The sequence below is a fragment of the Staurois parvus genome, unplaced genomic scaffold, assembly GCF_062004578.1.
Source record: "Staurois parvus isolate SC_StPar_1 unplaced genomic scaffold, SC_StPar_1.0 ptg000277l, whole genome shotgun sequence".
Taxonomy (NCBI): Eukaryota; Metazoa; Chordata; class Amphibia; order Anura; family Ranidae; genus Staurois; species Staurois parvus.
The window spans coordinates 3652430-3675710 of NW_028318073.1; the positions used below are offsets into that span (position 1 = coordinate 3652430).

General features: G+C 41.8%; 1 protein-coding gene across 1 annotated transcript in view; it reads right to left on the reverse strand.

Annotated features, from left to right (window-relative positions):
* Nucleotides 1-18049, reverse strand: part of LOC149458753 (cytochrome P450 1B1-like) — a 59188-nt gene extending 41139 nt beyond the window's left edge. The window contains exon 1 of the mRNA XM_089681754.1: nt 16998-18049. Within this exon, the coding sequence (XP_089537880.1) occupies nt 16998-18049 (1052 nt within the window). The remainder of the gene's footprint in view (nt 1-16997) is intronic.
* Nucleotides 18050-23281: the final 5232 nt, after the last annotated feature.

Below are 23281 nucleotides of genomic sequence, written 5' to 3' on the forward strand. Positions count from 1 at the left end.
GTTCACCAGGGCCCCTGATGGTGGGGATGGACTTGGAGTACCCCAGGACCAGGTCGTGACTACTGAGGACACCCGTCAGTGGTAGGGGTATTCCCCAGGGGCTCCCACGGGAGAGAGCCAGGTATGAGGAGGTCTGGAGACCCCGTTGAGAGGGACGGATTGATGGATGGATGGCTGAGCAAGTGCAAGGTCATACAAGCCGGGTCGGTAACTATGAGGATGGTGCGGTACAGAGCAGCGGGCAAAGAATAGTCGGGTCACACGCCAGGTCAGCAACAGCAGGTCAGATCCAATAGGGGGCATTCAGGAGAGAGGTCAGGCAAGCAAGGGTCAAGAACAGGAGAAAACAGCAAGGTCATGGCACAATCCGGGTCAGCAACTTACTTTAAACAGGTTCACAGGATACAAGAGACCAAAAGGCACTGAATGACAGCTCAGGGTCGTTTAAATATCCCACCCTGCGCTGTCATTGGTGCCAGGCGTGCGCCCGTGGGCTCTACTGCGCATGCGCGAACCTGGTTGCCGCGGTCGGCCAAGTCCCGGCGCCCGCGTACAGGGAGGTGTACTGCGCCTGCGCCGAGCCCAGCGGCGTGGCGATCTCCGACAAGAAATTTTAAATCTTTCATGGACAGGAACTGGACAGATGGCTCTCTGTTATAATAACACCATACAGACAATCTTTGCATAGAACCTGGAGCTTTGATTGGTCCTTGGTGGGAATGAAGTGTGTTGGAGGTGGGGAAAGAAAAATCCCAACAATGTCCTTATTGAACTATAAACAGGACCCATGGATCCTGAACATGCCCTGCCAAATTTGCACAAACTCCTGCAACCTGACACCTACTAGACAAGTCTGGGTGGAGAAACCCTTGAAAGCCCTTTCCTGCTCCTAGGAAGGAGCAGACATGGATTTAGGCAAAGAAAAGATGGTCATGATTTTTTTTTCATTCCCTTCTGTAGCTTTTCTCCAATCTCCACTAAATATTATGTGTTACTAAACCCACAGCAGTAAAATCAGTCTGTGTATGCAGTAAAGAATGCTTGTTATATTTACTGTGGGACCTAAGGGGTTAATCCTCTGCATTGTGTAAAAAGACCATTTGATCTTTTCTTCTCCACCCCTCCTCCTGTTCAGATGCTCACACTGATGATCCCCTGCTCTTTTGCACATGCTCAGTTTAGTGTGTATTGCTAGAGAGGTTATTCTTTTTCTTGGGAGAGTGCATGTGATCAGCACAGAGCCAATCAGCACTGTCCAGACAGAGGTCAGGGGATTTCCATCCTCCTAGAGAAAACTCCTCCTACAAGCTTTAACCAATGCTCAGCTGAAGTCACAAGACTGCTCTAACTGCTGATGATAAAAGGTATTTAGCAGTTTATATATATTAAAACAATTGCATTTCCATGTTCTGTGTACTTTGGGAGACCGGATAGAGTGAAAGCAGGGTTCTGGGTCTAGTAACACTTTAACTTTTACAAACCTGTTGGCCATTCGCAACTAACATAAGGGATTTTTCCCCAATTAGATAGTGATGACTCCATCCTGTACCTGAACAGCTGCATCTGATTTAGAAGAGATGTCTGCAGTCTGTGGCTTACGCCATAGGGCCCGTGTGACCATAACAAAGTACAACATGGCTCTAGAGGAACAGCATATTGCATCTGCATCTCCGGATGTCTTAAATTCACCCTGGGAATGACGTATCTGGCCAGTCTGATGAAGACTCCTTGGCCAACTAATTCTGAGCTAGAAGTGGACTTTAACCTGTTCCCGACCACGCTATAGCCGAAAGATGGCTACAGAGTGGTTGGCTAGTTATGGGAGGGCGTCCATGGACGTCTTCCCAGAACCATGCCCCTGGGATGCACACTGCGTGCGATCTGTGATTGCTGTGTCCTTCGGACACAGCTGATCACATGGCTAAGGAACGGGCCAATCGCAGCCACTTTTACCATGTGACCAGCTGTATCCAATCACAGCTGATCACTGGATAAATAGGAAATGCCGGTTATCAGCAGTGCTTTCTTCAAGCTGACAGCGCGTGAGGAGAGGAGAGCCGGTAAGCATTTTGCAGGGTGACATCTACACTGATCATCAGTGTCCTGGTGATCAGTGTAGCCCCATCAGTGTGTCCAATAGTGACCATCAGTGCCCATCTGTGCTGGCAATCGGTGCCCATCAGTTCATCAGTGCTGCCTAACAGTGCCCATTAGTGCTGCCTAAGTGCTCATCAGTTTTTCTCCTTCATTGATGGGCACTGTTAGGCTGCACTGATGGGTGGCACTGATGGGCACTGTTAAGTGAACAGTGCCCATCGGTGCCACCTAACAGTGCCCATCAGTGCTGCTCATCAGTGCAGCCTCATCAATGCCCATCAGTGCAGCCTATCAGTGCCCATCAGTGAAGGAGAAAAATTACTTATTTACAAAACTTTATAACAAAAAAACTAAGGAAAAGCTTTTTTTTTTTTCAAAATTTCTGGTCTTTTTTAGTTTGTTTAGCAAAAAATAAAAACCCCAGTGGTGATCAATACCACCAAAAGAAAGCTCTATTTGTCTAAAAATAATGATAAAAATTTAGTTTGGGTACAGAGTTGCATGAACGCGCAATTGCCATTCAAAGTATGAGAGCACTGAAAGCTGATAAATTGGTCTGGGCAAGAAGAGGGTAAAAGTGCCCGGTAGGCAAGTGGTTAAACAGATGCAGCTGCTTGACTAGGCTTAGTTTCTGACAATTATTTCAGTTACTTTCATCAATGTGAGAATATCTGCTTTCTTTGCCTCCTTGCCCACTGCTGCATCTTTCATGCAAACTTGGCACATGTATCTTGGCCCTCCGGCCAAGCTAGCTAATCACAATCACAAGACCACTCAAAATCTGAATGATCATTGTAGTGCGAGGTGTTCTTTTAGCCCACCTACGATGGTGGTAGTTTGCATGCACAGCAGTTTCTTCAGGGCTTAAGAGGACTTGTGTTTTTAGAAGGAATGAGTTGCCCCTCATCCTCTTGAGGAGTGGTGCTGGCATTGAGGGCTGGAAAGATTTACAAGCTCTTATGCCCATAGTGTGCGCTCTTTTTTTTTTAGGACTGTACCTACCTACCTGACTCCCACCTTAATGAACAGGTGTGCTCATGGCTGCTTACCTGAGTTGAAGGACTGTAGGCATAATACCTCTAAGTACTGGCTAGGACATTAAAGTGTTACTAAAGCCAGAAATGCATTCACTATATCCAGTGTTTCATAGTACACAGAATATGGAAATACAACTATTTTAGTAAATAAAAACTGCTATTGTAAATAACTTTTCTCATCAGCAGTATATAGCAGTCTTGTGACTTCTATCAGTGTCCAACTGAGCACTGGTTAAAGCTTGTAGGAGGAGGAGTTTTCATTCTCCTCTGACTTTCCTATGAGGTTGCATGACCCCTGACCCTCTGTCTGGACAGTGCCTTGTGCAAATCTCATGCATCCTCCCAACAAAAAAAAAAACCCCTCTTTAGCAATACACACTACACTGAGCATGTGCAGAGTGCCTCTTAGGGCTGTGTACTATGGCACATGGATTGGGGACTGTGGAATAAGGGGAAGAGCAGAGAAGATAGGATAAACAGTCTTTTTACAAAATGCGGAGGATTAACCCCTTAGATCCCACAGTGAGTAAAACAAGCATGCTTCACTGCATACACAGACTGATTTTACTGTTGTGGGTTTAGTAGCACTTTAACAGTAATACAGTACAAGTGGCAATCCATACACTCAGCTGCAGAATACTGAAGGGTTGGTGCACAATCTTCAGTGCACTGGTGGGACCTTAGCCCCACTTACAACCGAAAAAAGGTGCTGTGATCACTGGAGCACCAGACTGTGGAGGGGGAGGAAGTGGCTTACTTAGGCTCTCAATAGCATGCTGAGAGGCTGAGCCAGCTGCCAGTCAGGAATCTGGGTGGATCCCAAAATTGTTGGGATGCCTGCACCGGCTCTGTGACGTCAGCCAATAGCAGGCATTAGCTTCTATTGGCTGAATCTGGGTTACAGGAGTGCAGAACTAAGTGCACTCCTGTGACCCACAGGAGAAGTATGGCCAAAAAAGCCTTTAAATATCCAATATTCAAACACTTAGCATAAGTGGGTAGTGCTCCTACATTAATAATACAATGTGTAAATCAAACACTTCATGTATATCCCCACCTTGTATTTTTCACACATAATGTAGTGAGAAATGATCATACTATGCTGACAAAGAGTGGGGAGTGGGGGGTGCACATCTCAATGCTTTTTGCAGGAAAGCTTCTTCAGGAGGCACCTTGGTGCTAACTAATTATTTAAAAACAATGTAATATGCGGATTCCTAAATTACTAACTAATTTCTATGAATCTTAATCAACACCATAATAACCAATTTCTATTCTTAGTACATTGTTTGCAACTCCGCAGGAACTCATATATGACGACAGCAATTTCTAGATATCTAGATTCACATCACATCTACATGCGCATTGGGTACCCGGCTGTGAAGCCGCAAGCAGTCACAGCCGGGTGCCCACACTGAAGTTGCCGGCCTCCAGTAATACAGGACGGCTGGTGAAATGAGCTGCAGGGGACACACCGTGGGACCGAAGGACAGGTAAGTGCCTGTTTTCTAAAAGTCAGCAGCTACAGTTTTTGTAGCTGCTGACTTTTATTTTTTGACAGGGTGATCGGAATGCCGCTTTAAGTGACTTTGGGCTGGTCTGAGTATTTCAAAAAGTGCTGGTCTACTAGGCTTTTCAGACACAACCATCTCTAGGATTTAAAGAAAATAAATAATAGCGCCTATGGCAAATAAAAACTATATAACTCACTTATAATGTACCAGCTGCAAAAAATCACCATAAATAAAGTGTAACAATTAATGCAATAAATAATTTGCGCTAGTGAATATATATATATGTATGAATAATAAAAAAAGTTCAAATAATAAGTCCAAAATTAAAATGCCAATACCACAAAAAAATGTGCAAAAAAATTGTGCAAAAAAAGTGTCTAAATGTGACAAAACACCACCAAAAAACCTTAGTAATATGATGGCAAGTCATCCATAGGTATATCTTCAGGAAACGAAATTCTGCAGAACACTGATCCACATAGACCAAATATCAAAATGAAAGAAACTTTTCAATTTATCCCGGAAATCCACTTCTCCAAAAGAAAAAAACACCTTCAATCGTATCCAAGGAGGAAGATGCCAGGCACTCGAGAAAAACAAAGAAACTTCATGGCGCAGTATTATGAAAACCAATTCCTTTATTAGGTACTCATTGCACTTACTCAGGAGGTGTCCCAGCCGACACCAGCATCAACAGCATAGCAGCAATCACATATAACGAGCCTAGCTACTCAGCACATGCGCAGTAGCTCGTAGCCAAACGTAATGACGTCACATCAATCAAGCTCCGCCCTACGCGTTTCGTCATCGACGTCCTCACGGAGCGGATGGATGTGAGACGTCACAACCTCATTAAATATGCACTTCACAGGAACCGAACAGCTGACATCAATGGGGAATCACGCAGGCAAGCCGCCCCATGGATGACAGGTGTCCACAGAGGGTATACAATATATATAATATATTTGCCATCAAGAACAGTAAAAAAGGGGGGCAAATAAAGAGGAAATAAAGAAGAATAAATAATAATAAATAAAACAAATAAATAAAACAAATAAATACATTAGCGGGCCAATACCTTCCAAAGGTTTCCACCAAAACTTATTTCAAGGAAGTGGACAAAAATAGCTACATACCTACATCTAGTGGACATCATCCAAATTGGTTATATAGTACTCCAAAAAGTCAGTTTACCAGATTAAAGAGAAATTGTAGTGATAATAAAGATTTTCTTGATCAATCTGAGGTGTTAATTGAGAGATTTATAGAGAAAGGTTATGATAGGACTTTTTTGATCAAAGAAAGAAATTCGATAAGTAATAGAGACAGGGAGACACTCCTTGGAAATAGAAAGGCTCATTTGGGATTTGAAAATAATGTACCTTTTATTACCAACTATAATATGCAATATAAGAACATTGAACGAATTTTTAAAAAATATTGGCCCATTTTATTAAAAGATGATATATTGAATACATTTTTACCTAAAACCCCGAAATTTATTTATAGAAAGAATAGGTCTTTAAGGACGAGATTGGCCCAAAATGTCATCGAACCCCCGAAAAAGTTCGATCTGTTTCCAAATTTAAATGTTTTTTTTCCTTGTAGGAAGTGTAAAGTTTGTAAGACTGTAAAGGTTGTTAATAATAAAAAAAGGAAGTCATTCTGTTCTTCATCTTCTAAAAAAGAATATGATATTAAATCTTTAATTACATGTAATTCTACACATGTGATTTATGCTTTAGAATGTCCGTGTCAGTTGAGATATATTGGTAGAACTGGGAGATGTTTAAAAACAAGAATAGGTGAACATATAAGAAATATAATAAAAGGATTTGATAAACATAGCATATCTAAACATTTTAAATTGGTACATAATTGTGATTCGAGCTTACTTACTTTTTATGGGATTGAGATGGTGAAACCCCATTGGAGGGGCTCGGATTTGGTTAATGAAATATCCAAAAAAGAGACGTTTTGGATTTATGAGTTAAATTCCTTACAGCCTTTTGGGTTAAATTTTGATATAGATTTAAATTGTTTTCTCACAAATTTTTAATTATTTAAAAAAATAAAAAAAATAAAAATTTATGTATTTGTTTGTTAATGACGATATATAAGAGTATTGTATGTTTTTTGTATAATTTTTGCATATTATTAGAGTTCCCCTTTATTTTTGTTTTAATGTGCTACTGGCCCTTTAAGGTTTTTTTTTTTTTCCCCCGAGATACAGCTTTGGAAGGTATTGGCCCGCTAATGTATTTATTTGTTTTATTTGTTTTATTTATTATTATTTATTCTTCTTTATTTCCTCTTTATTTGCCCCCCTTTTTTACTGTTCTTGATGGCAAATATATTATATATATTGTATACCCTCTGTGGACACCTGTCATCCATGGGGCGGCTTGCCTGCGTGATTCCCCATTGATGTCAGCTGTTCGGTTCCTGTGAAGTGCATATTTAATGAGGTTGTGACGTCTCACATCCATCCGCTCCGTGAGGATGTCGATGACGAAACGCGTAGGGCGGAGCTTGATTGATGTGACGTCATTACGTTTGGCTATGAGCTACTGCGCATGTGCTGAGTAGCTAGGCTCGTTTTATGTGATTGCTGCTATGCTGTTGATGCTGGTGTCGGCTGGGACACATCCTGAGTAAGTGCAATGAGTACCTAATAAAGGAATTGGTTTCATAATACTGCGCCATGAAGTTTCTTTGTTTTTCTCGAGTGCCTGGCATCTTCCTCCTTGGATACGATTGAAGGTGTTTTTTTCTTTTGGAGAAGTGGATTTCCGGGATAAATTGAAAAGTTTCTTTCATTTTGATATTTGGTCTATGTGGATCGGTGTTCTGCAGAATTTCGTTTCCTGAAGATATACCTATGGATGACTTGCCATCATATTACTAAGGTTTTTTGGTGGTGTTTTGTCACATTTAGACACTTTTTTTGCACAATTTTTTTGCACTTTTTTTGGGGTATTGGCATTTTAATTTTGGACTTATTATTTGAACTTTTTTTATTATTCATACATATATATATATTCACTAGCGCAAATTATTTATTGCATTCATCTCTAGGATTTACAGAGGTCCGAAAAAAAGAAAATATCAAGTGAGCAGCAGTTATGTGGACGAAAATGCCTTGTTGGTGTCAGAGGAGAATAGCCAGACTGGTTGCTGCGTCATTCAGATGGTATGGTCAGAGTTTGGCATAAACAACATGAAATTATAGATCCCTCCTGCCTTATATCAACGGTTCAGGCTGGTGGTTGCGGTGCAATGGTGTGGGGGATACTTTGTTGGCACTACCAAGGTGTACCTAATAAAGTGGCAAGTGTAAGTGGACATTTTAAGATTCAAATTCACAGCACTACTGAAACAGTTAATATAATAGCATACCTTCTGTGCACATATCAAAGCAGTCATGTGTGCAGAGTTCTGCAAAAACATAACCAGTCATTTCAGGGTTCAATTGGAACTTCCCAATATACTAACATAAAGGCAGGAGCTCTAGGACAGCAGAAAAGAACAAATAGTACTTTATATTGGACAATTGTCTGTGTGTATCTCCCAAGGTGATCGAACCAGCAATTAGGACCTGGGACTCAATGCCTGTATATACACTATTATATTGCCAAAAGTATTGGGATGCCTGCCTTTACACGCACATGAACTTTAATGGCATTCCAGTCTTAGTTTGTAGGATTCAATATTGAGTTGGCCCACTGTGGTGGCTATTTTGGGCCTATAATAACTTCTGTTCAGGGTCTCAATGTATGCAACATATTTACCATCTGTTGTATCACCTCAACACACCTATGTATGTTACTGTGACTGTGTGTGTGTGGGGGGGGGGGGGGATTACACAAAAGACTCAATGGAGGTGAGGGGGAAGGCAACTGCTTCTTTGTGTACCTTGCTCTGAAGCCCACCCATTGGAAGATAACTTGGGTGGGTGGTTCTTGGGATGGTCTTTTGTAAAGTGCATAAAACACCTTGGACAAAGGATAAGCCCTCTCTTTATCGTGTGTGCCTTCCAGGAGCCAGACCTCACAACATCAGGGTGTCTGTAATGTATAAGCCATGCTCTATCTTTTATTTTCTATAACTTCCTTTCTTATAGTCATCTCTCTATACTGTAACATCTAATATTTTATTTCATGTAACATCAATTGATTGACTATATTAGTAACTATTTGTCTGCTGTGTAAATAAATTAGATCTTTATTTTTTGCACAGTGGTTATCCTTTAATATTTACACTATTGGCTAAATTCAGGTATAGACAAAAGGTTATAATCACTTATTACGGTTATAATCTGCATAGAATCAAGTAAATAAGTGTGGGTAGGAAAACCGCCAAAACACCCACCCTTTGCCAGACAGAGAAGTGTGATTTGTCACTCCAGAGAACAGGTCTACACTGCTCTGCGGAGGTGTGTGCAGTGTGCTTTACACCACTGCATCCAACCCTTTGCAATTGCACTTAGTGATGTAAGGCTTGGATGCAGCTGCTCGGCCATGGAAACCAATTCCATGAAGCTCTATACACACTGTTGTGCTAATCTGAAGGCCATACGAAATTTGGAGGTCTTTAGCTACTGACTCTGCAGACAGTTAGCAACTTCTGCGCACTGTACGCTTCAGCATGCACTGACCCCGCTCTGTCATTTTGCCTGGCCTACCACTTCGTGGCTGAGTTGCTGTTGTTCCCAGTTGCTTCCACTTTGTTATAAAACCATTACAGTCGACTGTTGAATATTTAGTAGCAAGGAAATTTCAAGGGTGGACTTACTGCACAGTTTGCAACCTATCACGGAACCACGCTTGAATTCACTGAGCTTCTGAGAGCGGCCCATTCTTTCACAAATGTTTGTAGAAGCAGTGTGCATGCCTAGGTGCTTGATTTTATACACCTGTGGCCATGGAGGTGATTGGAACGCCTGAATCTAATGATTTGGAGGGGTGTCCCAATACTTTTGGCAATATAATGTATATTTGGAATCATGGGTAATAATAAGTGTATTGGTAGAGATTAGTCTCTGTCTTTTCTCAAGAATGAGGGATTCTCTGGTCCTATTTTTGGATCTCTAGAGGGTCTTAAAGGGACACAAAGGTGTGCATCAGAAGATGAAAAGCGCCTAATTAAGGGCATCTATTTTGTCAACAAGGGTGTCAGAGGAGGAGATGCTGGATAGAGAGGAAGTAACAGAATTTGCAAATTTATACTGATCAATTTAGCCCAGTTGCAATAATTAACAGATTGAGACAGGGAGGTGTTAGGAGTTGCTAATTCCAGATTGAAAAGAATAGTTAGGTGGTCAGATAGTCCTAAATCAAGGGAAGAGCAGTCAGAGCCAAAAGAACCATTAGCAAGGATAAGGTCCAAGGTGTGTCCTTTGATATGCATTGATGAACAGTAACAGATGAGGGGGAACAGACCTTGGGAACAAGGCTTTCAAATGAAGAGAAAGTTAACAGAGGAAAAAGTGTACAACAAGCTGTAAATAACAAATCTACCTCCATTTTTTCCCAAGAGACATGGGAGGTCAAGCAAATCGTACCGTGGAGAGGTGAGTTGGTTGAAAAGGATGCCAACATTTTGTTTGTGCCAGGTTTCAGTTAAGCACAAGTGCTCCAACTTATTGTTTACAATAAAGGCCAAAATAAGTAGTGCCTTGTTATTAGCAGAGCGAGTGTTCAGGAGCACTGATCTGGCATTCTTTGGAGGATCCATGGGAATCAGAGAGGAGACAAAAGCATGTTAGTGAAAGTAGGCATTTGAGGTCAGCATCAGTGCGAGATGGTCTTGCAGCTTTACGCTGATAAGCAGGGATTGAGACAGCACAGGAGATATTATGCACCTTTAGCCAAAAAATACACCGCTCAAAGAAATTAAAGGAACATTTTGAAAACACATCAGATCTCAATGGGGAAAAATATGATGCTGGGTATGTATACTGATGAATTGGGTAATTAAAATTATTAATTGATGGAAATTAAAATGATCAACTTACTGAATTCGAAGACACCCTGAAAATCAAAGTGAAAAAATTATGCAGCAGGCTAGTCCATTTTGCTGAAATTTCATTGCAGCAACTCAAATAATTGGTACTCAGTAGTTTGTATGGCCCCCACATGCTTGTATGCATGCCTGACAACGTCGAGGCATGCTCCTAATGAGACAACGGATGGTGTCCTGTGGTATTTCCTCCCAGATCTGGACAAGGGCATCACTGAGCTCCTGGACAGTCTGAGGTGCAACCTGGCGACGACGGATGGACCTAAACATGATATCCCAGAGGTGTTCTATTGGATATAGGTCAGGCAAGCATGGGGGCCATTCAAAGGTATCAATTCCTTTATCCTCAAAGAACTGCCTGCATACCCTCACCACATGAGGCCAGGCATTGTCGTGCATCAGGAACAACCCAAGACCCACTGCAGCAGCGTAGGGTCTGACAATGGGTCCAAGGATTGCATCCCAATACTTAAAGGCAGTCAGGGTGACATTGTTTAGCCTTTAGAGGTCTGTGCATCCCTCCATGGATATGCCTCCCCAGACCATTACTGACCCACCACCAAAGCAGTCATGCTGAACGATGTTACAGGCAGCATAATATTCTCCACACCTTCTCCAGACCCGTTCACGTCTGTCACATGTGCTCAGGGTGAACCTGCTTTCATCTGTGAAAATCACAGGGTGCCAATGGCAGACCTGCCAATTCTGGTGTTCAGTGGCAAATGCCAATCGAGCTCTATGGTGCCGGGCAGTGAGCACAATGCCCACTAGAGGACGTCGGGCCCTCACGCCACCCTCATGAAGTCTGTTTCTGATTGTTTGGTCAGAGACATTCACACCAGTGGCCTGCTGGAAGTAATTTTGTAGGGCTCTGGCAGAGCTCATCCTGTTCCTCTTTGCACAAAGGAGCAGATACCGATCCTGCTGATGGGTTAAGGACCTTCTACGGCCCTCCAGCTCTCCAAAAGTAACTGCCTGTCTCCTGGAATCTCCTCCATGCTCTTGAGACTGTGCTGGGAGACACAGCAAACCTTCTGACAATGGCACATATTGATGTACCATCCTGGAGGAGTTGGACTGTAGAGTCCAGGTATCGCCTCCTGCTACCAGTAGTGACACTGACCCTAGCCAAATGTAAAACTAGTAGTAGTCAGAAAAGATGAGTAGGAAAAAAATGTAATTGGCCTCCACCTGTAAAACCATTCCTTTTTTTGGGGGGTCCTCCCATTGTTGCCCATCTAGTGCACCTGTTGTTAATTTCATTAACACCAAAGCACCTGAAACTGATTAACAACCCCTGTCTGCTATTTAACTGACCAGATCAATATCCCAGGCGTTTAATTGACTTGATGCTATACATAAAGTGTTCCTTTAATTTTTTTGAGCAATGTAGTTCTATTTTAGTTACAGGAGTTGCAGTGCAGTTTATCTAAGCAGAATGACTGAGAGATCTGGGTACAGTACGGGGAAAAAAATGTCCAGTTGTTCACAGTGCAGTGCAAGGAAGTAAGTCCAGAAAAAAAACATTTTCCCCTGCAAGACAAAAGCATAAACTTTTTTTTTTGGCACAACACGTTGGTGCACTACAATGCATGTCCATTGCATGTTGCTTTCGGATGCCATTCAAAATCAATGGCACTGCATTGCACCAGCACATGTTATCACAACACCATAGTGTGAACAGGCCCTACATTTCATGCAGACATCTACAGTTGTGTTCAAAATAGTAGCAGTCAGACATCACTAACCTGATCAAGCACTGTTTTTGGTAGAAATGATATTTCTACATGGCAAATAATTTACTAGCAGGTGTAGTAGAGTAATAGAAATCCAACAGACCCAACAGTCATGACATGCATGCTGCTGATTCTGTGTAATTGAATCACTAATTGAAAGGGGCATGTTCAAAATAATAGCAGTGTGGAGTTCTATTAGTGAGGTCTTTCATTCTTTGAAAAACAGGTGGCAATTATTGCCCTTATTTAAGAAAAGAAGGCAGCAAATGTTGTACATGCTGGTTACAGTGCATTTCTCTCTGAAATTCTGAGGAAAATGGGTCGTTCCAGACATTGTTCAGAAGAACAGCGTACCTTGATTAAAAAGTTGATTGGAGAGGGGAAAACATATAAAGAAGTGCAGAAAATGATAGACTGCTCAGCTAAAATGATCGCAAATGCTTTAAAATGGCAACCAAAACCTGAAAGACGTGGAAGAAAGTGAAAAACTACCATTCAAATGCATGGAAGAAAAGCCAAAATGGCAAGGACTCAGCCAACAATCAGCTCCAGGAAAATCAAAGAAGATCTAAAGTTACCTGTGAGTACTGTTACAATTAGAAGACGCCTATGTGAAGCCAAGCTATCTGCAAGAAGCCCCCGCAAAGTCCCACTGTTGAAAAAAAGACATGTGCTAAAGAGGTTACAATTTGCCAAAGAGCACATTGACTGGCCTAAAGAGAAATGGCGCAACATTTTGTGGACTGATGAAAGTAAGCTTGTTCTTTTTGGGTCTAGTGGCCGGAGACAGTTTGTCAGACAACCCCCAAACACTGAATTCAAGCCACAGTACACTGTGAAGAGAGTGAAGCATGTTTGCGCAAGCATCATGATATGGGGATGTTTCTCATACTACGGTGTTGGGCCTATTTATAGCCAGGGATCATGGATCAGATTGAATATATCAGAATACTTGAAGAGGTCATGCTGCCTTATGCTGAAGAGGAAATGCCGTTGAAATGGGTGTTCCAACAAGACAACGACCCCAAACACACCAGTAAACGTGCAACATCTTGGTTCCAGACCAACAAGATTGACGTTATGGAGTGGCCAGCCCAATCCCCGGATCTTAATCCAATAGAAAACTTGTGGGGTGACATCAAAAATGCAGTTTCTGAGGCAAAACCAAGAAATAGAGAAGAACTGTGTAATGTAGTCCAATCATGCTGGGCTGGAATACCTGTTCACAGGTGCCAGAAGTTGGTTGACTCCATGCAACACAGATGTACAGCAGTTCTCAGAAACATAGCTTATACAACTAAATATTCATTAAGTAATTCAAAGGAAAGCAAAATATTCAAACATTTTTCAGTTTATATAGTGAATGTTTAAGTTTGTAAAGAAGAATACAAACACTGCTATTTTTTTGAACAGTCTAATATTCACTTTTCTTCAACTTTTTTAGAGGAACAACACAAATTTTGATATATTTTCTTCATGTTTTGATTTGGAATAGAATGTGTAGTGTTCCCAATGCATTTGTGTGTATGGAAATAAAAGCTATTAGAAGGATTTTCAGCTTTATTCACTTTTTTCAACACACTGCTATTATTTTGAACACGACTGTACATCAGGTCCAGATCAGCAAATCAGTGAGTGAACAGGTTCAATGCATGTCAGTCACAAGGAGACCCTACTACGCACAGAGACCAAGCCTATGGACACTTCCCTGTTTTCCTTTGGTGAGAAAGCTAGTAGGCCTGAATTAGGTACATTTTTAGAGAGATTTACAAAATATAACAATGTAAATTTTATAGAGAAGAATCCAGATATCAAGTGATTATTTAACTCTGATATTGGGTTACAAATAGGTGGGATGCTATGTCAAGCTGCTTTATGAATTTGTGCATGTAAGAAGCTGATTGGTTTTCTATGGAAAATTGACCAGAGTAGTGCAGAACTGGGATTTCCTGTCTCACCACTTTAATCCCTTCACAGCAGCCATAAAATGTTACCAAAATGCATTTTTGGAAAAGTAGTACTATATTTTATTTTCTGTTAGTTGTAGATTAACGTACCAGTTGATGTCAGCCTAATTCAGTCCAAACACAACTCTGGACCAATCTGTACATTAACTAGACCAGTTCTTTCAGTGAACTGGTAAAGCAGTTCAGTTCACTTTACAGAAAACACAGATCCCTGCATTCAAACTGGTGTAAATACTGTCCAAGATGCATATTTTCCATCTATCCACATCCCTGCTTCAGATTAGGGGCACTGGGAAGGCACTACGCGCATCTCTTGCTAATGCTGGCCATTCTACTAGTCCGGTCTGCTCTCCACCACTTAATCTCCAGCTGCAGGGCGAGAGGCAGGGGTGGGGCCAGTGTGAATCTGACAAAAAACCCCCGAACCAATTTTTCATGCAGCTTCCTCCTTCACCCATAGCATGATAAACAAAAACAAAGTGGAGTGGCCAGTAAGGGTAGGCTATAACTGGAAGAGTCTTCTAGCAATCAACCCCTACAGCCTATCACTTTCTTGAGGGGATTGGAAGTGACCTATCATAAAACTAACAAAATCCTTCAGTTTTGTCTCTGTGGTTTGTAGGGCAATTAAATCCATTAGGAATACATATTTTGCCATAAAATGTCTACCCAGAACTAATGCGTATCATAAAACAGCAGTCAGGCTTGAGGCGACCTTGCAAGACCCTTGCCCAATTCACAATTCATAAAGGAGGAGCGGATACAGCCAGGAAACTTAGGCAGATATGTGTGACAGCTCTGGGAAGGGGAAATTAAACTTTACTGCACCTTGTGGGACTCATCCTGCTTTCAGCCAAACCCAGCATCCGCTTCCCCACCACTGAGGGGCCCAGGCCCCTTATAGTAGGGCTCGCTGTACCTCTCTATAAGTTATTAGAAACCTGACTTTCTTTTAGCCTGTACAGTTTTTTGAAACATCATTCTAGTCATAACTCAGACATTATTGAGGAAGGGGGGTGGGGGGTGTCCGCCTCTCTCTTTAGCGAAAGTGATTGTAAAGCTTGTTTTTTTTTTTTTTTTTAAATTAAAATAACAAAGAAGTTACACTTACTTGCTATGTGCAATGTTTTTGCACAGAGCAGTCCCAATCCTCCTCTTCTTGGGTCCCCTGCTGGAGCTCTGGGCTCCAACCCCCTGCTGAGTGCAAGCCACTTGCTATCGGGTCACTCGTGCATGCTCGCTGTATGAGAGCCAATGAGGGGGCGAAGGAGCTGAGAGAAACTCCGCTCTCATGCACATTACTGGATCAAGATCGGGCCCATGCATGTATTTAGGGAGGGCTTCAGGGAAAGCTGCATGCAGAAAGTTTGTTTTACCTTACTGCATAGAATGGTTTAAAGGCAGAAGGATTTTTACCTTACTGCATTTTCATTTTTTACACTAATCTGTGGCAATGTTTTGGTTATTCATATCTAAATGACATAGTACATTGTCCATAGATTACACATGGAAACAACCAAAATTTGAAAAACATCAATTACATGACATCATAATTTAAATTATGTTGTGTAGGTTAGTTTATCCAGGTTCTTTGTTATCTTTACATCAGAAATTGTATGGATGTGATACTGCATGTTTTCAATCTATTCTTTGGTTTATTTTCTTAATGGAATTTTGTTGTCCGTTTTGAAATTTTTAGTTTTCGTATGTTTGAAAACAAAATAAAAATATTTATTGAAAAAAAAATAAAACCCAATGTAAGCACAATAAATCAATAGTATATGTTAGGTACATTGTTTTCCCACACCTAATGTAAAATGTCAACAAATTAAATTTGAAGGGTAAGCTCGCTTTAACCTAAAAAATCCTGCAACTCAATTCCCATCAAACTTCTAGTTAGTAGTAGTACAGTCCGTAGTCAGTTAGATGGAAGTTTTAACTGCCCCACTGGCCTGCCTTTTTGCTCCTGTATTGGAGATTACAGAGGACTGTAAACTTCGGTCTGCTCATGAAGTTTGTACAACTATTTAGGAATTTTATGAGGAGAATATGTGTATTCACAATTTTTTTACTCTCAAATACAGTGGGTATGAATCAGAACCCCTGTTGGATTTTAATTCTTTTTGGGGCTCTTACACAGTCATGGACATTCACTGTCATGGTAACAACATTGTTCTGTCTGTGGTGGTGTTGGAAATTTTCTCACTTAGGCTGGCCATACATTATACAATTTTCTGCCCAATTTCCTTTAGATTTACCTTCAACTGTGTAGTGCAAGGGCATGTCTAACTGGATACAACTGAAAGTGTTGTTTAGGTTTGTCCTCCTATTATATGGTTTTTGGTAAATCTAAACCAAAAATCTCCAGATAATTGTATAATGTATGGCCAGCCTTACTGTCTGATAAATCCATTGTCACAATGATAATAAGTGTGTGTGTGTGTGTGTGTGATCTGTAAAACTCACACAAGGGTTCTAATCCTTTCCCACTCTACCTAAAGCACAAAACGTTTTGGCTGGACATACAAACCTCAGCTATTTTACTATGGCAGTATCAAAGCACAGTATTCTGGTCTTTAAATAAAGCATTACAGATTTTGTATTCCCCACCCTTGGATGACTTACCTGATAAGGAAGAAGATAAGCCACTGAAGAGAGGTGGACAGAGTATCTTGACTGGCTCCAAATATATCACATACTGTAGATGGCACATGCTCTATATCCAGCAGGTGACTTCCCAGAAACCCATTCTTGTCCGGACTTCCCATTACATTCTTTTCAGTCACACCAATCAGTATATGGATGAAAGCATCCATCATGTCCCTTGTCACCCCCCAAATGGCTGTCTTGCAATGTTGGAGAAACTTGCTATGCACAAATTCATAAAACTCCTTGTTGACTTGTTGGAAATCACAGAATACTGTCCTCACAGGGTTGGGAAAATATTGGAGCCAAGGCATGACATCTACCAGGCTACCTGCCCCCACAGTCTTACCGAACTTATCATTGTTGCTGAGCAGAGCTTGGAACTCTAGGTCCATATGACTGTAGCGGCGACCGAAGCACACAGCACACATGACATTTGCCACTGCCACCACCAAATGTCTTCCAGGTTCAAAGTATTTTCCTCCTTCTCCAAGGCTAGAGAAGAAGTTAATAAGTTCCCGAGTTTCACCCAGCACATGCTGTCCTAGGCTTTGCTTGGTGTTCGGGTTGCCAGTTGAGAAGGCTCTGACTGTAGAGTGGGCAACCTTGCGGTGGGCTTTCCATGTTTCATTATAACCTCCAAAAGCCAGGCTGCGACCGCCTGATACAAATCTGAATGATGGAAACCCAGGCCGACCAGCAAAATCTGCTCCCTTTTGCAGTAAAGCATGACGGATGACTTTATCTCCATTTAGCACCACTACTCTCTGGCTGCCCAACTTAATCTGGAATATTTCACCATACTGCTTTGCCATGGCTACAAAGGCTAGGTGGGGAGAGCTACCTATCTGCATGGCATTTCCTAATAGTGGCCATGGGAATGGACCAGGTGGTTGATGTGCTCCAGCCCACCTGGGGAAGATCCAAAGCTGGAGCCACCTATAAGTGTAGACAACACCTAGCGTGAACAGCAGAGATAAGAGGAAATTGTGCATAAAAGATGAAGACAATTCTTCATATATCTTCCACATCACGATACAGAACCTGGTCCATGCAAAGAAAAGCATAAATTAGCATACTTGCATGCAATAAACAAAACTACTTAAGAAGATCAACCTAAAGTTATTTGTGTGTATTCTGCTAGTCCAAACCCCAATTTTTGTCTATTATAATAAAAAATGGCACCAGACCCTCGCAAGTTTTTAAAACTTATAGATAATAATATTTTCCTGATGCTACATGGAAAATTGATAGAATAGCTATTGAAATATACACACGTGTACTATCTAGAGGTAATTGTATTTGTAAAGTGCAGACACTGAAGCCTGCAAAGCAAACCTGCAGCCCAAGAAAGCCATAACTGTTGTATAGTTGATGGTAGCAGATTCAACAGTAAACTGCTCTCATTCCAGCACATACATTTCTATACAGTTAAGGATCATCAGATAAAAAAAAAATATATATAATAATGCCTCACATACATATAGCATGCTCAGATCTACCTAGAAAGGCAATTCCTCCAGCTACTTGAACTCAGTGTTGATGACACTGAGTTTTGGAGATGACACTTCAAATAATTCGACTTGGTAGGTTCTGGTATTTATCTGGTTCCTCTTTTTAGCACCACCGTGTTTAGTAGATATTCTTGTGTGGTGCTTGCCAGTGATGTTAGATGACTATTGATATTTGCTCTCCATTTCCTGAGCATGACCCTTTTATATGAAGCCCTGAGTTGTCCAGCGGTGTGACTGCTTTGGTCACCGCCCAGTTGCTCACCATTGGACCTTTGCTATTTGGCACTCATTCCATATAGTCCAGAAATGAACAGATCCTGGATCGCGGTGCTGAGAATTTCCTCTTTTCCCTGCTGATTCATGTGAAGTTAGTGACTGACTGCATCCGTAAATCTAACTTTACTGGAAGAGATTCCTCTTGGAAGACACGCTTCAGGTTTTAACCCTTGCGTGACTCCGGTGAGGATTAAGTAGCTTGGCGTGTAGACCCTGCATAGCGGTGAGAGGAGATGTGTGGTAATGCTGTTCCCTCCGTGTGGCTTTTCTGTACTGCAGGACTGGCGCTCTTCATAGGATGGTGGCTGTCGCCAGGCAAGCGGGCAACTACCGGGTGTGGTGGTCGTGGGGGGGTTACGGTTGTGTGGAAAAACTGCTGAAATGTGATTCTGTTTGAAGTGAAGGGTATGAAAGGCTCAGTTCAGAAGTTGTTGCCTGTTTAGCAGCTATTTACGTAGCTATTTGTTTCAGGATAGAATAAAAATCTTTATTAAAAAACAAACAAAACAACATGGTTATTTGCAAACTCAGATAAAGGTTTGAAGTTTGTATATATCAATGTATTCCATGTACTGTATAAAAAGTGGATCCTCACCCCTGTAGTGGTGTGTATACATGTACTCTATAATATGTACTCTAAATGTATAGCCACAATTGTAATGGCACCCCAAAATACTCATAGTAAAAAGAACTGCACAGCTACAGGAATATATGTAGTAATGCACATGGCACCCCTATAATGTATCTATAATAATCAATTTAGCCTCCCATACTCCTACTATTGTATAGCCCAGAGGTCACTATCATGGACACCTGCCCTGACATCCTGCATAGGTGTGAACCTAGCCTGAACCACATTGTGTATGTGCAGTAATCCTTGGTGAGCCCGATGATGTTTTCCCAGGACAGCTAAAGAAAAAGCAGGAATGCCCTAGCAAATCTGAGACAGTTTGTAAGTATGACATATGTCTTTGTACCCCCAATAATCCTTAACCCTTCATTATAACTAGCAAAATACTTTATTGTATTAAAAGAGATATAGACTCCAAAGAGAGGCATCATTTTGCCACTGTACAAAATTATTAACACCTCATCTGGAATACGCAGTTCAGTTTTGGGCACTAATTCACAAAATAGATATCGGAGAACTGGAGAAAGTGCATAGAAGTGTAACCAAACTGATAAGAGGCATAGGGGAGCTCAGATATGAGGAAAAATTAGAGAAACTGAATTTATTTTTTCTTAAGAACAGGGGCGGACTGACCATTTGGAAACTCGGACACTGCCCAAGGGCCCAGGGTCAGTAGGGGGCCCCATGAGATGGCCCTGGTACCTTTTTCATAGGCTTTTTTGAGTTTGGGCATGGACACAGGGGCCCCATGATCCCCTATTGCCCGGGGGCCCCATGAGTTGTCAGTCCGCCCCTGCTTAAGAAGAGATTAACCACTTGTCCTTCCGATTTACCCCCATTCCTGACCAGGCCATTTTTTGTGATACAGCACTGCCCTAGTTTAACTGACAATTGCGTGGTCATGCAACGCAATTAAATTTATGTCCTGTTTTCTCACAAATAGAGCTTTCTTCCGGTGGTATTTGATCGCCTCTGCATGTTTTTTTTGCACTATAAACAAAAAAAGACTGAAAATTTTGAAAAAAACCCCAATTTTTTGACTTTTTGCTATAAAACATATCCAGTAAAAAAAATTAAAAAATCGAATTTTGTCATAAATTTAGGCCAAAATGTATTCTGCTACATGTCTTTGCTAAAACAAAGTCCCAATACCTGTAAATGAATTGGTTTATGTGAAAGTTATAGCATCTACAAATTGCGGTATATATACTGGATTTACTTCTATTTTTATATACTAGTAATGGCGGCGATCAGCGACTTATAGCGGGACTGCGGCGGGCATTCTGTGACTAACTACCACTGACATCCCAATGACACTAAGTGATCAGTGCTACTAAAAAGCATGACTAATGACACTGGGCAGGAAGGGGTTAACCTCTGGGCGATCAAAGGGTTGACTGTATGCTGTTTTACTTTGTGTGCTGTGTGTGTTTTACTAGAGAAACATGCTGCTTTGTATTACTCTTTTATGCAGCATGTCCGTGCTGACAGGGGAGAGATCTGTGTTTACACACAGACCTCTCCCCTTTCACTGTTCCTCGGCGTTCACTGGTGCCTGTGGGGATTCTCCGTCTGGCACCTGGTATTGACATCAATGGCAGCATGGCAGTTCTGCTATAGGGTGACGGGGAACTGGTTAACGAACATATAAACCCAACATTTTATATTCCTGATATGTGCCTGCTTGTACCATGTACTTGTATAAAGAAAAGTATCCTGTTCTGTTTGTATTGCTTCCTTTGTGTGAAATTCCTGGTGCTCCTGCTAGTCCCTTTGCTTTCCTATTAAAAAAACTGATCACACTAGGCATGAGCGCACAGCGTGGTTAGTTATTTAACTATGCTGAGAACTCAGCCCGCTCTCCAATGATCAGATTTGTTCTTACCCCCCCCCCCCCCCTCACTGCTCAGCCATTTACAGGTATCACTAGTGTACAGCTGCTTCTCCTCCTCCAGCTCTCTTAGCTCCTTCTGCAGCTGAGAACAAAGGGTATGTGATCACTTATGAAAAAAAAGTTGGTTATATTGTTTTTTAAATCTTTACACAAATGCTTTACCTTACATTTCTATTTTAAACTGAATGGGTTGTTTTACAAGGTTTACAATCACTTTATGATTACTATGTATAAGTGGTCCATGTAGTGATCTAGGTGTGGAACTATTCAATCCAAGGTAATCACAAAGGACAGGAGAGCATGCTTGACTGTGACCTTTGGCCATGACTGTTAATATTCAGTTATATTTTGTGCATTTGGGAATGCATTGAGCTCTTTTTTAAAACAATTTATTGAGCTGGCCAGAACTAGTTCTTAACCACTTGCCTACTGGGCACTTATACCTCCTCCCTGCCCTGGCCAATTTTCAGCTTTTAGCGCTGTTGCACTTTAAATGACAACTGCGTGGGCATTCGGCACTGTACCCAAATGAAATTTTTATTCACACAAATAGTTCTTTCTTTTGGTGATATTTACTCGCCGCTGGGAGTTTTATTTTTTGCGCTACAAACAAAAAAAAAGCAACAAATTTGAAAAAAAAAAAGTTTTTCTTTATTTCTATTATAAAATTTTGCAAACGGGTATTTTTTCTCCTTCACTGATGTGTGTTGATGAGGCTGCACTGATGGGCACCACTGATGGGCACTGATAGGTGGCACTTATGGGCACTGATAGGCAGCAATGATGAGGTGGCATGGATAGGCAGCACTGATGGGCACTGATAGGCAGCACTGATAGGCTGCACTGATAGGCTGCACTGATATGCAACAATGATGGGCACTGATAGGCGGCACTGACTGGTGGCACTGACTGGCGGCACTACTGGGTGGCACTGACTGGCGGCACTGCAGGGTGGCACTGCTGGGCACTGACGGGCAGCACTGCTGGGCACTGGTGGGTGGCACTACTAGGCACTGATGGGCACAGGTGGGTGGCACTGATGGGCACTGATCATCAGTGCCCTGATGATTGGTGCCGAACCGTCCTCTGACAATTGCCGGTTATCAGCAGTACTTTCCTCACGCTGTGGCAGTGTGAGGAAAGTGCAGCCTATAACCGGCAACTGCATTTACCCGGTGATCTGCTGTGTCCACTGTGATTGGCCTTTTACCACATCACGTGATCAGTTGTGTCCGTAGGACACAGCGATCATGGAGATCGCTGGGTACGGTCCCCCGGGGGTGCGTGGGAGGGCGCGTTCTGGGAGAACGTGATATGATGCCCTCCAGAACTGGACAACTGCGCTGTAGCCATCACTCGGCTATAGCGTGCTTATAGCCGTGGAGGTTAAATCTCTTTTCCTCTAGAGAAGAAGAGAGATTTAACTTCCACATACGGAAAGACTTCTTCACAGTAAGAGCTGTGAAAATGTGGAATAGACTCCTTTAAGAACTAGTTCTGGCCAGCTCAGTAAATTGTTTTAAAAAAGAGCTGAATGCATTCCCAAGTGCACAAAATATAATTGAATATTAACAGTTATAGGTCAAAGGTCACAGTCAGTGTGCTTTAGATTAAATAGGTTTTTTTTTTGTGTATCATTGAAGGCCTCATTCACACAGGTACTGTGGCCCATAAAGTGTGAATGAGCTGTTTGTTTATTATTATACAAGATGTATATAGCGCCAACAGTTTACTCAGCGCTTTACAATATAACGGGAGACAATACAGCAACAATACAGTTCAATACAAGAGGGGTAGGAGGGCCCTGCTCCTTGGAGCTTACAATCTAAGAGGGAGGGGCTAGTGGTACAAAAGGTAATAACTGTGGGGGATGGACTGGTAGGAGGAATAGAAGATTACAATTTTAGCTGAGGGCAGGATAGACTTCCCTGAAGAGATAGGTTTTCAG